General features: G+C 37.3%; 2 protein-coding genes across 3 annotated transcripts; one reads left to right on the forward strand and one right to left on the reverse strand.

Moving 5' to 3' along the window:
• The first annotated feature begins 563 nt into the window (after positions 1–563).
• abcg2b (ATP-binding cassette, sub-family G (WHITE), member 2b) lies at positions 564–12,055 on the forward strand. 2 transcript variants are annotated; one of them, XM_028016309.1, is made up of 15 exons: positions 564–892; positions 1,771–1,830; positions 1,918–2,035; positions 2,112–2,267; positions 3,849–4,006; positions 4,171–4,322; positions 4,416–4,508; positions 5,582–5,733; positions 5,986–6,137; positions 6,462–6,551; positions 7,212–7,336; positions 8,836–8,990; positions 9,116–9,205; positions 10,314–10,366; positions 10,449–12,055. In XM_028016309.1, exons 1-15 carry the CDS (start codon positions 741–743, stop codon positions 10,594–10,596), a joined length of 1,854 nt encoding a protein of 617 aa, XP_027872110.1. In that variant the 5' UTR covers positions 564–740; the 3' UTR covers positions 10,597–12,055. The 2 variants fall into 2 exon arrangements, with proteins under 2 accessions (XP_027872110.1, XP_027872111.1); XM_028016310.1 differs by having other exon boundaries at positions 878–892; positions 1,771–1,820.
• Positions 12,056–12,678: 623 nt separating this feature from the next.
• Positions 12,679–14,455, reverse strand: LOC114143914 (uncharacterized). Its single transcript, XM_028016311.1, has one exon. The coding sequence runs from the start codon at positions 14,419–14,421 to the stop codon at positions 13,504–13,506; it is 918 nt and encodes a 305-aa protein (XP_027872112.1). The 5' UTR covers positions 14,422–14,455; the 3' UTR covers positions 12,679–13,503.
• Between the last annotated feature and the right edge of the window lie 3,030 nt (positions 14,456–17,485).

Here is a 17,485-nt window from a genome sequence, read left to right on the forward strand (position 1 = left end):
TTCCTTTTTTAAAAACATTTTGAAAGTTATGATTATCCTTATCACTTCACGTGTACATTAGATTTTTCTATCACAAAAAATCACAATGTTTTAAATTATCACAAATCAAATGTACATATAGAAAACTTTTAAAAAATTGCACATACCTTTACAATACATTATAATACATTATAATACAAGAAACCTTTGACCAGTAATAGCCACAGATCGTTATCTGTCATATTCTGTCCAAACATGCTGGTCTTTTTTCAACCAACTCCAGTTTTGTTTCTTTGTTCTTGTTTAATGTTTACTATGCTAATTTTTATATTTTGTTTTAATTATGTTTTATTCATAACGGCACTTTGCATTTTTGCAAACAGCTTCAATTATGATTATCCACAATGTTTCTATCATCAATAAAATATCTTAATGCGTTAGAAAGGCTTTTCTAGTTAAGCTGCAGACAGCCAGGTACAGTCACTGTGAATTGTAATCGTTAACTGTTTAACTAACAGCCTTTATTGCCTTCTGGGTTTAATTACTGTTGAGATGCAGAGGGAAAAGTTCGATGCCATGTCCCTGTTTGGCCTCAGATTTATAGGCTGAAGAAAGGGGAAGTCCAAAAGTCTCTCTAAGTAACACTTGCATGACCTGCATGAGTTTCTGCATCAGACTGGTCTTCAGCTGCTTTTTCAAACCTAAGTCTACATTTTGCACTTTTCCTTCATATTTGTCTGATAACTTTGCAGAGTGTGAAGATGACCAAGGGCGAGCAGGCAGTTTCTGATATTGAAACTTGCTTCCAGGAACCTGGGCCGACTGTTACTTTCACCAGGCTGCATTATTGTGTTCAAGAGAAGACGTTCTGCCTAAAGATAGGTCCTGAAAAACATATCCTCAAAGATGTAAGGTAAGACCAGATTCTTAACATTTGAGAATGTCCAATTACAATCTAATAGCATCCGTCACTCATGTATTTGAATTTATCCTTGTTTTTACATTTTTATATATTTTTTCATATTTATTATTGCTTGCTTGCTGGTTTTACTGCATATCTTGTTTACTTCATCTAGTTTAAATCACAACAAATATCCTTAGGCCATGTACAATAAATGCATGTAAAATGAGGTCCAGGTTAAATCCAACAACATTCATTGCTGTCAGTCAGGTTTCTACACTCAAATCTAAAACAGATTCAGAGCAAGTAGGAAATTATATGAAAATTATACTATCCATCCATCCTTCCATTTTCTTACACCCTTATCCCATTTAGTCAGGGGGGGGCTGGTGTCTATATCTCCAGTGGTCTACGGGCGAGAGGCAGAGGAAAATAATATTATATTATATTATATTATATTATAATACAGTGATAACATTAAACATTGTTGATTATAGTGCTCTTTTTATTCCTATCTATAAAATAAATAACAAAAGCTCTATGTTGCTCATTTTTATTGATTTATTGGCCTGAAATATATTTTTTTTCTAAGAAATACAAAAAGTAGAAATCATCACAAAGTTATCTAATATTTAAACATACTGTAGATTATCAAGCCTTTTTTTTTTAATGAGCTAAAAATATATTATATTCTATTTCTCTTCACTTGATGTGTTAAATATTTTCAAGGAAGGGGTAAAATGGTTGGGTTACATTCATATGTATTATATAAAACTAGGTAATATCACCAAATATTTTCTGATTGTTGTCTGTGAAATTGTAATAATATCAATAAAGTGTACGTTAAGGTGTATACTTTAAAAAAGTAGAACTTGCATATGTTTTTGTAGTGGCATCATGAGACCAGGGATGAATGCTATCATGGGAGCCACAGGAAGTGGTAAAACATCGTAAGAAGTTTTCATTCAAGTACATTGGTACAAATGTATTTCAGTTGAGCATGAATTCTAAAAATAAGTTTTATGTTCTGTGCACAGACTTCTAGATGTGATAGCAGGTAGAAAAGATCCAGCTGGACTGCGCCAAGGAACAGTCCGAGTGAACGGCAAAGCTGTCACTTCTGAACTCAGGCTCAGCTCTGCTTATGTGGTACAGGTAGGAAAAGACACTTGCAAAGTTCCCTACCTAATAACGCTTGTTTTCCTACTTTATCTTTTTGATTTTGTTTTAGGATGACATCCTGATGGGCACTCTAAGTGTGAGGGAGAACCTCCTCTTCAGTGCCAACCTGCGTCTCAACCCAAAGCATTACTCCTCTGCTGATAAACACGAAAGAGTGAACTCCATCCTGCAAGACCTGGGCCTTGTGGACTGTGCTAACACTAAGGTACTGAGCTCTATGCACAAGCAGATTTTGCAACATGTAGCTCACTTTAAATTAGCATTTGAAATAATACTTCAACATCTTATTGCTCCCTGAAGGCTTTAATAGGAATGAAATGATTTATGCAGAGTGGTGTAACAAACTGCCAGAAGTCACATATCTTCATGAGTGGATAAACAATGTTCTTAGGCACTTCCTAACCTAGGTGTTGTTTGGCATTTAACATGATTGGTCTATGATTTGTGATTTTTAATGAGGCCATGAAACCAGAATACAGCTCTTGCAAAAGTTGTTTAGCTATCTAGTAACAGTACTTTGATCAGTTCTGCGTGTCAGTGACCTTTATTCATTTTTCAATACAATGGAATCATGCTAAAATTGTTACGTAAAAACAACACAATTTGTATTGCTTTGGAAAGCACTTCTATGGGTGCTATGAATCTTATTTGAAAATGTTAAAACTCTTTAGTTGAAAAATTATCGATCCAAATTAAATGGCCAAATTAACTTTTCAGCAAATGGTCAAACTCTGGAAAATTCCTGCTAATGACCAAACCATTGTATTCAGTTTGAGAAGTTTTGAGAAATTCTGTAGAGAAGTTGAATCCAATTCTATATTTGTGCATTAATTTTGTCTCTCTTTGACCTTTTTTTTTTGAGATGTGCACTGGCTGAGAAACTCACATGTTGCTAATATGACCATTCTAATGCTCCAGAGTTTACGTGGTACTTCATCATTTGCAGCTTTGTAAACTAACAGATTTTTAGTTATGGAAATGAGCAATTGACGTGTGAAAACACAGGCTTAAAAGTTAGCTAAAACGTTTCAACAAACCTCAAGTTTACTGCAAACTGTTTTAAGTCCAGCTGGCATTTTCCATCCCATGAAACATGATGGCAGTATCATGCTGTGGGGATGGTGTTCTTTTGCAGAAATAGAGAAGTTGGTGTAGACAGAAGACAATGTTGGATCTAAACATGTCAGTGGCAGCATAAGACCAAACACTCAGGAGTTTCACCTTACAGCATTTCATTAGCTCATTAAGCACCAATATCTGCTGGAACCTGCTAATGATGTTGTGCTCAAGTAGGAAACATTTAAAACATGTTATGCACCAGTTATGGAGTGGCATACAACTAAATATAATTCATTATCAATTTTCAAATATTGCCAAAGATTTTCAGATGCCATCCAATCTAGCTGAGCTTGAGCTGATCTTGCATGGAATGAGTCAAATTTGAGTCTCTAGATTTGCTAATCTGGTAAAAAAAACAAAACAAAAAAAAACATAACCATACCACCAGTAGCTGTAGCAGGTGGTGTGGGTATAATATATTTGTATTCAGGTGGTCTGAATACGATTCTAGCTTCATTTTCAGATGTTTATTTTTAAAATACAGTTCATTTTCATCCTTTACATAATTTTGTCATACTTTGTGTTAGTCTGACACATAAAATCCAAATAAGTTCAAGTTTGACAAAAAATGAAAAAATAAAGATCACGGAAACATTTTATGTTGCTCCTTATCTACTGACAGTTTTTGAGTGTGTGCATGTGCATGTGTGTGTACCTATGAACACAGATAGGAACTGAGTTCCTGCGAGGCGTGTCAGGAGGGGAGAGGAAAAGGTGCAGCATCGGGATGGAGCTCATAACTTCTCCCTCTCTGTTGTTTCTGGACGAGCCAACAACAGGGCTGGATTCCAACACTGCAAACTGCATCACCGGTCTGCTGCACAAGTATGACCCAGTTATAACACATCCTCTTATGCTATAAAACCAATGAGACTCTGAAGCAGCATGTAGAAATATGCTAAAGTGCAGAAACCATTTTCTGCTATTTGTACCTGCTACAAAGCAAATGTCCATACGTCTCCTGTTTTGATTTTGTGGCAACACTTCAGACTGTCCAGAAGAGGTAAAACTGTAATCTTCTCCATCCACCAACCACGCTACTCCATCTTCAAGCAGTTTGACCACCTCACTCTGATGCATAAAGGAGAGATTGTGTACGCAGGGGCAGCAGACCATGCCCTGGAATATTTTACAGACATTGGTATGTAACATAAACACAAACAAGCTGCGCAAAAAAAACAAAGTTGCACAAGAATATCATGTAATTTAAAAACCCTGCCTTGTTTTTGGACAGGGTATCAAATTGAGCCTTTTAACAACCCTGCTGATTTCTTCATGGATATCACGAACGGAGAGGCAACATGCATAAAGCAATCACAGACTGCAAGTAATTTATTCCAAACAGCAAAGTCATATTGTGCTCAAAGCATATGCAATTGTGAGCAAGAAAATAGGCAAGTCAAACTAATTACTGTATTTTAAACTACCAGTTGCCCCACTGTGTTTTTGTGTTATAAAATGTTAAAAGTTGGGGTGCGGTGGTGGCACAGAGATTAAAACACAAATCACATATGGATTCCTTATTTCTCTATGTGGCTGTCACATGAGTCTCGTCACATCTTAACCTTCTGCAGACAATATTGATAATCTCCTGAAAAATGCTTAGACTAATTATGTGAGGTGAAGATTAGTCCAGAGCATATGGAACAGTTTTTAATTTTAAATGCATGCACTAGTATTGGATATATCAATGTCCCCATGTTTTCTATAGGTACAAAAACAAGGACAAATCATTGCAAATCATGTGAGTTGATCAGTTCATAAAACACTAGTTTATGCACAGTGGTGCAGTTGGTAGAGCTGTTGCCTTGCAGTAAGAACGTCCTGGGTTCGATTCCCGGCCTGGGGTCTTTCTGCATGGAGTTTGCATGTTCTCTCTGTGTATGCATGGGTTCTCTCCGGGTACTCCGACTTTAATAGGACTGTGTCTCTGCTCCTGATTGCCTCATTAAATGAGTTTTTTTGGACATGTATAATTTTTAATATTTTCTATACGTCTTCTATCTTGTTAATAACTCGCCATTGTATTTAGCATTGGTGTTGTGTTTTCGTACGAGGACTCTTGCAAAAGATAAATTGACTCTAAATAATAGAATAGAATAGAATTACTTTATTCATCCCAGCAGGGAAATTATTTCGCAGTTACAGCAGCATAGAGACAAGACACACAACATCCACCACTGAGTAGCAATGTAGACAAGATAAAATAAGAATAAAATATGAAATGCTGTCAATATAAAAAGCAGCTTAGAGCAGTCCTTGCAAGGATTCAAAATGCAGAACAGAATGTATATGTAAATATATGTACAGGAAGTGTGCCAAATAAGACATTTCTTGTAAATTAAAGGATGTATGTATATATTTGTCTTTAACTTGGCACTCATTTCTTTAATTTCTAAGAGGAGGGCAAGAACTGGTTGGCGATGGAGTATCGTGAGTCTGGCCTGTACCAGAACGTAATGCAGGAACTGGATCAGATGAACGAGAGCATTACTGATATGGACAACAGAAAAGAAGAGGCAGCCAACTACAACACATCCTTCCTCTATCAGGTCAGCAGATCTGTGTTTGAGAAATTCACCAATGCACAACAGGATCTTTCTTTTTGTATTATTCAAAAGACCCACAACCTCAGTCTAATGATTGACAGATGTTCTGTTCCGATCAATTAAGATGTTATGAAAACAGAGTTATGACACAAACAAGGACAGGTCATTCACCTGTTATATGATTGTGCTTGCTTATCTGCTGATTGAACCCAGTCATGGCCATAAAAAGATAACGCTGTTGTGTGTGTGAGACAGATGCGTGTGGTGTGTGGAAGAACAGTGCTGAACCTTCTCAGGAATCCGCAGACCTCGTACGCCCAGCTGGCTCTCAATATATTTTTTGCCATTCTGGTGGGACTTATCTACTACCAGATGCCTCAGACTCTGCCAGAGGGTTTGCAGAACAGGTATAAACAATGTGCAACCTGAACTTCTGAAGGATCCATTTTAACTTGCATGGTATGAAAATAAACATGGCAGGGTTTTTTATTAATTTTATTGTGACTATGAAATAAGTTTCTTGAATGTTTTGGGCATTGGTAGTAAATAAACAAACAGGAAAGAATCAAATTGAGATAATGCCTCACAGGTTTATGAAGTAAAATTGCATAGTTTAAAGATTATGAACACGTAGTAGAAAATTAAACATTTAATTGAATAAATAATAAACCATCATGTTGAAGTGATGTGTCAGTGTTAAGTTTTTTTGTTTTATCTCTCTCGTTAATCAGGAGTGGAGCATTCTTCTTCCTCATCATAAACATGGTGTTTGGGAATCTTTCTGCTGTCGAACTCTTTATCAACGAAAGAGCAATCTTCATGTAAGCAGCAATAAAATGTTTAATGTGAATTGTTTCAGGACATTGAGATCAGGGTATAATTTTCTCCTCAGTCTGGTTTCCCACTGAAGCCACAGCATGAAAACATGTTCTTCAAAATAAACCTGCTATGTCTTAATAATGCTTAGGGATATTATTTGTAGCTTTTGTTTCTTTTTTTTGCCACACAATTAGTTGATGCTGTCCAGTGATATTCTTCAGGGCAACAGTGGTGTGTCTGTAATATTCTAGACTGAAATGCATAATGTGTGTATGCTGGGTGAGTCACATGGGGCAGGATTTGATGAGCATTGGCTTCTTCCTGCTCCTTTTCCAACTGAGAATGAAGGTTTCATTTTATTTTTAGTTGTTCTTTTTATTTTTTTTCTTCAGACTTTTGTTGTTTATAATGCTAAGAATGAAGATTCCATTCATTCAATCAATAATTTTGTAAAATATGCTGTCTTGTTACCACATCTGCAAACAATTTTATTATCGTTAACATTTTCATTCATTGACAAAGCAAGCTAAAAACATAAACAAACTCACACTTTAGTTTACAAAAGACCTGGAAAAGATGTCATAAAATAGGATTTAGGTCATTTTAATCAAAACTCTTTAATTTATTTTATATTTATTTTTATTATTATTATTAATCTACAGTCATGAGAACTCCAGTGGATATTACAGAACCTCTGCCTACTTCCTGTCCAAGATCTTTGCTGATCTCATCCCCAACCGCATCATCCCCATCTTTGTGTTTTCAGCCATCGCCTACTACATGATGGGTAACGTATTCACATCTGAGCATGCATACACACCGAGTACATACACCAGTTATTAATCTGTTCACATTCTTGAAATCATGAATATTTAGAGTAAGAATTCATGTTAAAAATTTACTTCTGCAAGTTGTTTAGAATAGACAAAGGCTCAAATTTGAAACTTTGAGTTTTAAATTAAATGTTTAGGGTTATTGAATGTAGTTGTTTTATTCTACATTTAAATCCTTATTTATATGGATTCACAGTCATAGCAAAACATTTTACCAAATGTTTTGTGCTGTTGTTTTAGCATTTATGTTTATTTAAAAAAAAACTTTTTGTTAGAAAATGATCAAAGTACTCAGTGTTTTACTGTAGATCCTTCTTGTTCAAAACTTTTAGCAGAGTTCATATTCTTTTCTTCAAACAAAATGATTTTCCAGGTGTCTAAAAGAATAGAAGAAGAGATCATTGGAGAATTTACATTTCACCAGTCATCTGTTGACTCTTCCTACTGCTCCTGGAGAATTTCAGTTTGTCCTTTAAGTGTCTGTCTAGCAGAGAGGTGGTTTCTTTGTCAAGAATTGGTGCAGTGTTGGTGGTGAGGTGGACGCAGATGGAACCAGGTAGATGAATGATGATGATTTAATGAACATAAAATCCAAACAGTCCACAAACACGGGGCAGCACGGCCGAGCGGAAACCAGGGCTCGACGCCGGTAGCAACCGGTTACACGAAGGGACTAGACGCCACAATGAGACGACAGCTAGACAGTATGACGCGAACAAACGACAAGGATCCGACAGCGACGCAGACACACAGGTGGCATTAAATACACGGGAGGGTAATCACAGAACGAGACACACCTGGGAACAATCAAGGGGAGGACAGGACAACGAAGAGACTCAAGGACACAGAAAACAATAAATAAATACACAGACAACACAGAACATGACACTTTCCTTTTAGAGGCCGGTGTGCTAAAAGCCTCTGTTCATGGATCATCTCACACCCTCACTCACCTGCTTTCAAAACGTTCAGCCCTGCGCTGGTGGGAACTCTGAAACAGTCCTCAGAGGGACATGCTCCAGGATCTGCTGAACAATCTTGAATGTCTTGAGATCTTTTCACTGCATCTAAACTTCTCACATTGTGTTGAACAGAGTAGATATGAACCTGTTTGTTGCAGGCACCTTTCTGTCAATGTAACCCCCATTAACACAAGAAGAGTGATGTAGGCACATGTCCCTCTGTGACTGCAATCAGTTTGCAAATTTCATTTTGTATGACTTCATCTGGACTCTGTCACAGAGTCATCCATACATTTCATATGACTACACAAAAATGCAATTAACTGTTCATTTTGAACCAGGGTAAGATAAAATATTTTTTTATATGAGATAAGATACTTAGGTGTAGTTCTTTACAATAAATAGATCTAATCACGTTTTGCTGCCATTTCTAAAATTCTGTTTGGCTTGTAGCAGAACCTGCCTGTTTACCTGCTATTGTCCGTTTTCAGGGTTGAACCCAGCTTTTGTGGCCTTCCTCTGCTTTGCCCTGACCATGTCTCTGGTCAGCTTGGCAGGAGTCGGCCTCGCTTTCCTCGTCTCCGCCAGTGTATCTACATTCGCAATGGCTAACATCCTGATTGCCCTCCCGTTTGTCTTCATGATGGTAAAATTCCATGACATATGCACTGAAACGTTCAGAATACATATTAACATTGATTTCTGAACATAGTACGATTGATTTTTCTTCTTTGGCACTCCTGATCTTATCTCGTCCTTTTTCTGTTGTAGGTCTTTGGTGGTTTTCTCGTCAATCTCAACTCCATGCTGAGTTGGTTGTCTTGGTTGAAATGGATCAGTATTTTCAGTTATGGACTAAATGTAAGACAGTGCTTTTCAAAAGTATTCCTACTCCTTGACATTTTTCATTTGTTACAGCTATGGACTTTGGTGTATTTTATTGATTTAATGTATTAGACTAGCACCAAATAATGCATAGCTGTGACGCATAAGAAAAACAAATTGTTTCAAACTGTTTTTACAAATAGAAAATCTGAAAAGTGTGTCCTGCGTATGCATAGCAGCGAGCCACCTAGTCAATACTTAGTAGAATCACGTTTTCCTGCAAGTACTGCATTTAGAGTGAATCTCTACCAGTTTAAATACTGACATTCAAAAACTCAGTCAAAACAAAAATGTACAATCTTGCCCCAAATTATCAATTTGATATCTATCTAGACTTTTAATCAAATGAATATGATGTGTGAAGCTGCCACCACCATGTTTTACAGTGGAGATTGTTCAGGATGAAGGTGCCAGATGATTAGCCTTAGCAGCGTGGAGGGGCTCTTTTCTTGTTCACATGTTGTGAACAAAGGGCATTCTTCTTTATAAGACTAACCACTTTTCTGCTCACGTTGACGACTCAAAGCTTTATTGTAGAGCTCCATTTACCCAGTCACTCTCACAAACACACACCTTCCTACAGCGATACAGAGATCTGTGGATATCTTAGAGTGAAGTGTCTTTCCCACAGACACAGTGACATGACGGGAGAACACTGGAATCGAAACCCCAACTTCCCATTTATAGAACAGCTACTTTCTCCACCGAACCACTGATATCCATAAACACTCTGCAAGACTTCAGGCAGTCTATAGTTAAACAGAGACTGAAAGTGAACTATGCACAGACACACTCAACTTACTCATCAGGCAACTTCCTAAATGGGAATGGGGGCTGAGGACAGATGCATACAGCAGTTAAAAAATGCATCCATTTCCTTTCACTTTACAATGATGCATTACTTTGTGTAGGTCTATATCACTAAATAACAACAATATACTTTGAAGCTTGTTGTTACAATTTCTGAAAATGTGAAAAATCACACTTTAACCGTATGTAATAAAGATACTAAACAAAAAAAAGCTGTTTAAGGGAAGATGGACAGTGATGTCATAATTCAGCTCAACCATTTTTTCTTTCCTAGGCTGTATACATCAACGAGATGAAAGGCCAGACTTTCTACAGCAACAATACCATGTGAGTGTGAATGCAATGGTTCGATTGCAACCCACAGTAACATCCTCTCAGTGAAAACAATATTATCTTCCCTGTGCTGCAGAATCCCAGGAGAGGTATTTCTGAAAAGCATGGAAATTGACTACTCTGTGTGGGGCTTCTGGCAGAACCAGGTGGCTCTGCTGGGAATCATTACTGTCTGCATGACGCTGGCTTATGTGCAGCTGCTGCGAATCAACCGATGGAAGTGATGCCAACCTGTCTGTTCGCTTATATTTATTGGGTATTTTACCAGATAGAGAAAAATGTTTTAAGTTTATTTTATAATGTATTTCTTTCTTTTGTCTTTAGTTGTTAAAGATTTGGAAAGGAAAAAAAACAACAACATTTGTTTAACAGCTCACGTGGTATCTCACACTGAGTGACGCACTCACATCAAACACACGTGTTGTAACATTTGACTCTTTGGCTGATAAGCTGATGCTTAGCACACCTGATAGGGGAACAAGGGAGTGTCTGACAAGAGGCAAGCCAGCATCTAATTCCTCACAAAGCTGATTACAGGGAGTGAGCTAACATTAGCAGCAAAGAAGGAAATATGTGCATAATCCACACTTTCCCTGCTTTTCTTTTTAATATGAAAACTGCATAATGCTCTTTAAAATAACAGTTTGGAAATCCATGTGATGAGCTATTTGCAAATTTTAGTGAAACACATGGTACAAACAAACTGTATTGGTTTCTTAGAACTTGCTTCAGGCTTTGAGATCCCATGAAAACTTGAATTCACACAGAACAGATTTAAAAATGGTATTATTTGCATATATACTCACAAAAACCTTTTGAGAAAGTTTGAATGTTCTTTAAATGTCTTTAAAATCAGAATATGACTGTGATTGAGTAACTTCCGCTATCTTGAAAAAACATTTCATGTTTTAAAATACTAGAAACATTAAAATACTAGAAACATTCCTAAAAAAAATTGACGAACATTCACTATGCCCAAAAGCATAATGAATATTTTTTTGTCTGGCTTGTTTGGAAATGTTTGGATGATTGAAATCTATTTTCAGCTGGAACTTATCTGGAAAATGATTTAAAAATATTTGTTGTTTTTTTTTTGGCATACATAGAACATCTTTTCATACCTGATTGAAGTTCTTGGGTAATTTTTATGTGGAAGACATTGTATGAACTTATTTAATCTCTTTTTCGTCACTGGCTCAATTAACTTTGTGACCTTCGTTTTTAATAATCTATTCTAAACAATGAAATACTGAAACCCGTTATTTTTTAAAGGATTGCCTAAGCTTTATTTTGAAAGAATGACTATCCACTTTTCATAATTGGTGCAGCTCTATTTGTGAATACATCTACAATCTATTCAATGAAATATGGACATGTTTATTTTAATGTTTATTCTGAAACTTTCATTTGAAAAGAAAACATCACTGCATTTTCGTGACTTCCTAGATTTATTAATCATGTGGAATCTTCTTTCCAAGATTCTACTCCATGAAATATTGAGGTCTGTATTTTGAAATTCCTAATTGCAAATTCTGGAGTAAGGAGAAAAGAGAGCAGCATAACAGTTGCAATTTATTTAAACTTTAAATAATTACAATAATTATCTTTTTCTCTTTGCCTTGTCTGAAATCTCTGCTTGAAACCTGTCATTATATTTATACTGTTATTAAATGCAAAAATGTTTATGCTGTTTGTATTGATTTACACATAATATCTTCACTTGACTTTTTTGTCCAAGCTGTACAAAAACTAGACATTTTCTTTTGCCTTTACTCCTCCACTACTTTTGAGAGCATTTTTTTAAGGTTTCATTGGCTCTAGTTGTCTTTATTTGATAGTGAATTGACAGGAAAGTGGGTATTGAGAGAAGGGGGAAGACATAAGGCAAAGGTCACCAGGCCAGGAATCAAACCTGCGACAGCCACATCTAGGACTAAGGACACCACAGCACCCCTTTGAGAGCATTGTTGACCCTAACACTTATCTTTGAATCAGTCTTTTTTTATTATTATTTATTTAGATTGTCAGAAAAAATGCAGAGGGGCAATGGAGAATGAATTTTACACAATACAATGTTATTAAATAGTGCGGTGAAAAAAAACTTTTTCCATTGTGTATATTTAGGTCACTGATCTAAATCAACTTGATCAGCTGGCATTGGTAAACGTCATGGGGAGAAAACAAGTAAAGGCATTTGAAGCTGAATTTGATTGAGAGTATCTCAATTAAAAGCAAAGAAAAAAGATATTCAAACTAACAGCTGCTTTGTATGATGACACCAAAGACATATCATTGTGAAGGATAGATTTTATTTTGTTTACAAAGCACTTTACAACAAAATAACTAAATAAATAGAAAAATGACCTGATTAATTACAAACTACACTGTACATACATTTTGTCTGATTATTTTCTCAGAGAACTGTGGCTTGTAGTGGTAACTGGCTCATATAAACACAGAAGGTATCAAGTATTTACAGCAAATTATTTGGTTTCCATGGAAAAGGCCTTTCTAGTCATAATGCCATATTTCTGCTAAGGTCAAAAACCTGCATTAAATGCAATAACATACCTCAATAAGCCACAACTTTTATTCCAAGAACCTGCTACAATTTTAAAGTCATAACTTAATTTCAGCCCAGTTTCCAGGCAACCAATAGGACAGAAGTAAGCAACCATTGCCTTCTCTTAGGGTCCTTAGAGCTTTATCAAAATAAATCCAGAAATGATCAATGTTTTAATTAGAGATATATTACAGGAAGAGATAACAATGGTTCAAGTAAATTAATTCCTTCTTGTTACTGTCAAACATAGTTTTTAAAATTATTTATGTAATTATGTGTATGTTTAGATGCCATGTATTTTTACAATTTGATACTTTAATGTCTACTGAGGCTGTACAAATGTTTTTACTGTTCTATTGTTTGAAAGCAAAAATATCTCTTGGATTGTACAGGTTGCTGACCTCTGCCACAGGATGTTAATTTCAAACAGACATAAAATTTTGCATCCGGTAAATTAAATATGTTACATATGTGCAAAAAGTAAAAAAAAAAAAAAAAAAACATTTAACAGACATTTATCAACACAGAGATGATTTGTAGATTTGAAGACCTCTATTTAAATTCCCCTTTAGAAACTTTTCAAACTGCTCACAGTCCTGTTTAAGGTCTTTGCCACAGTTACGGGTGTGTTCTCCAACCCACGTAGCCATTCGGTGCACTTCAGCACCACCCGCTCATCAACGCCCAAGTCCTCCACGACCTCATACTCCCCATCGTCATACTTGTGTTTCTCATTAAGGAGGGAGATTTTTACAATTGAGCTTATATCTCCCAGTGGAGCATCAGGATTGTTCTTACCGGCTGCTCTGCTGTTCCTCTGAGGTACTGACTGCTGCCTCCGTCTTCTAGAATCGGTGGTGCTTCCAGAAGCACCAAAACCACCTGCAGCATTTCTGGCAGCAGAACGATGGTATCTCTCACTGTTTCTCCGCTGCAGCAGCAGAACAGCTTCAGGTGTGAGTGTTAGAGTAAAATGCGCCTCCTCGTTATTCCTAGATCTGGTCTTTACCACCGATTCAATCTTTTTCGAGCTTTGGTTCACAAGGTTGAGCTTCTCCATCTTTGAAAGAGACTTCCCTGAGCTTGATGTAAGAGGGCTATCAGTTTGAGACGACTGCAACAATCGATCTCTTTTGTTTGTCTGCAGCTCCCCTGAAGAAATTCTTCTGGCTGTGGTCTTTGGCTGACTCTTTCTGCCCAGTTGTTTCAAATTTAAAGCTAGTCTCTCCTTGACTGAACTCCCTTTGCCTTCTCTTGCAACTTTTGTCGTGGCTCTACTGCTTCTAGACGATGCATCTCCAGTCAGCCCTGACACAGAGCGTGTGATTGAAACTTGTGGAATGAACGGCATTTTGGCAACACACAAAAGCAAGTAGGACAGAAGCTCAGATTTGCTGTAAAACTGCTGGTGGAAAAAGAAAGAGGGCACCAAGGAGGAAACCAGCTCACTGAAGAAAGCAGGAAACCTTGAAACATCCTCAGCCATGCAGGGCTCAGTTGGCAGCTAGTGCATCCGTGTTGGGATCAGCCAGTGCTCATCTACCTGAGAATAAAAACATCCTGGCATTTTATATCTGAGCGGCACAGATGGCGTGGCGCTACATGCCTCATGGGATGAGCATGGCCTCAGAGGAGGTAAAGGAGAAAAACGTCTTATTACTGTCAGGCTCAGGGATCTAAAATAAACCTGGAGTTGTAATCCTCCAGTCTGATCGGGGAGAGCACATTTACAACACACAGTGCACATGTAGGCATTAACCCAGGGTGACTCAAAGGGTTTTTTTTCTCAACAGAATTTCAGAGGACATATTTATAGAGGCAGGTCAAGTCAAGTTTATTTATATAGCACATTTCAGCAACAAAGTAGTCAAAGAGCTTCACATCATAAAAACATTTCAACCTGAAAAGATTCACACAGAGACAGTAGGCATTAGAAAGATTATTTGACAAATAATCTTTGGCACTCAGATCCCCGGCAGAAAAAGTGGTGCTGGTAACTGCTTTCAGAGAGGAGGAGGATTAGAGATGTCTATCCGGACACTGGTGATGGAGAGGATGTCAAAGGTACTGAAGAATTCAAGAGTTGAAGGTGGAGAAGGGATGGAGGTGGGTTGAAGCTCGACCAAGGAGCAGGTGTAGAGAGGACGCCAGACTTTATGAAGGAAGCGAAGCCTGATGATTGGAGGAGATATGACCGATACCATTGGACTTCTCATCACGTAAAGGCGGAGCATGATGAGGTGACTGTCTGGGCAGGTGAGATGAAGAGTCTTCCAGTTTGAATTTATGCCTAGGCTTCAAAATACAGTCCCCAAGTATGAAAAAAACAAATGTGACATTTTGTCAAATACCATCAAAATCATCAGTACACATCAAATATATTGATCAATGTTCCATTTACTACAAATCAAAGGTAACTGTAAACAGGTGGCTTTTTAGTCTTTAGTTAAGGGCACTCAGTGTTTCGGGTGTTTTGCAGTTTTCTTTACATTTGTTCCAGATGTGTGGTGCATAGAAGTTGAATGCTGCTTATCCATGTTAGGTTCTGGGGATCAGGCCAGGGTCGGTTTGTTTTCCCCTTAGAGGACCAGAACCTGCTGCACTAATGGATGTATGTTCGCTGGTATCTTATGTGCTCAGCAGCAGTGGCTTGTTCGGATTCTCTCCTACCTCTGTGCCACAATCATCTGAGCCTGAATGCAGCTCAAAGTGAATTGATGTGAAGTCATGTAGTCGATTTAAAAACAGACCTATTGACGAAATCTGTACCATGGAAACAGATTTAAATCGTAAATCAGGGGTGCCCAGAGACGGTCCTCGAGGGACTACTTCTATTTAATCTTTAGCACAGATTTACTTTTTTCATTTTACCTGATACACAGTAAGGTGGAGAAGTAGGAAGAGACTTGTTCACTTTTGAGAAAGACTCCATTATGGACACTTGGTCAAGCACTACAAAGAATAAAAGGCTGCAATGTGTTTCAATGTTTTTGCCTAGTAGAAGAGTCAGACCTAAAGTCCCACCAGGTGGAACTAATTGAAATTTCTTCAGATTGGTTTAAAGCAGGGGTGTGTACCGTTTAACTGCCAGTAAGGAAACAGTGTGTGAGGTAAGGTGCTGTTTGTTGAACATTTGAACCGGTGCATCAGCTGTGGATCTGAATGAGAGAGGTTGCAACTCCTCAGACCATGTCACTGAACTGTTGTCTTAACGATAAATAAAGTTGATCAATCTGCAGAAAATTATGAATTCCAGGCTTTTTATTTGCCTAGATGTGGCGGCAGAAAACTTTAAAATTCATGACTGATCCTTTTTCATTGTTACAACTAATGTCTCTGACAAGACGTTTCTGAGGTTGTCCGGACGTTACATATTTTGCCCTCATGTTAGGATGAAACCTCCTCCAACCCTGCTTTATTATCACTTATACCCAAGAGATCCATCGGCTGACTATTAAGGAACAGTCAGCTTCTGTGGAAACCTGACCACTGACACACACCTGTAGCTTTTGTTAATGTGCACAAAATTCCTATTTGTACACAAACTTGGTCTATCTGCTCAGCAGATAGGAGGTGCCATTTGGAGGTCAAGGAAATATGCAATGAAAAGTATTTGAATATCGTTTTTTACCAAATATGTTTTACTCAAAGTTGAGTATTTTTGGATGGCCACTTTTTACTTTTACTAGAGCAAAAATATGTTGAAGTAGCACAACTCTTACTTGAGTAGAATTTTTGGGCCTTCGACCTACCTCTGCCTTTACTAATAATGGAACATAAAATAACTTTAGTCTGGACTGCAGCTTTTATTACTTCTCTATATTTTGCCATTGTAATGTAATGGTTTGTCCATGTTTTTTTTCACATTTGATTATTATTTTTTTATGTGTTATGAGGGCGTAGTTGGTAGAACTGTTGCCGTGCAGCAAGAAGATCCTGGGTTTGATTCCCAGCCCGGGGTCTATCTGCATGGAGTTTTCTGTGCATGCATCCCTGTGCATGTGTGGGTTCTCTCTGGGTATTCCGGTACTCTCTAAATTCTCCTTAGGTGTGAGTGTGTGTGCATGGTTGCTTGTCTCTATGTTGCCCTGAAGCAGACTGGCAACCTGTCCAGGGTGACCCTGCCTCTCGCCTGAAACGTTTGCTTGAGATAAGTACCAGAACCCCTCCCAACCTCACCAGAGACAAGGGTGTTAGAAAATGGATGGATGTGTTATGTTTTTATCGTGTAAAGTATTTTGGATTGCCTTGTTGTTGAAATATACTTAACAAGTAAACAAGTGAATAAACTTCAAGTTAAAATATATATTTTGTGGCACATTGGCACATCAAAAAATATTCAATTTCCTCAGTGATTTAATGCTTTTATTTATTGACAAATTACAACACATCTAATAGTTTAATATAATTAGGGAAATCTTCTACCCATAATCCCATTCCACAGCAGGCCAGCAGACATTTTCTAGGCTTAGTTTATTTAAAGTACATTTATAATCCTTGCACAGCAATTGATTGATTTTATTCATGAGTGACTGAAGTTCTTCTGTTAA

This window comes from Xiphophorus couchianus, chromosome 5, assembly GCF_001444195.1.
Source record: "Xiphophorus couchianus chromosome 5, X_couchianus-1.0, whole genome shotgun sequence".
Classification (NCBI taxonomy): domain Eukaryota; kingdom Metazoa; phylum Chordata; class Actinopteri; order Cyprinodontiformes; family Poeciliidae; genus Xiphophorus; species Xiphophorus couchianus.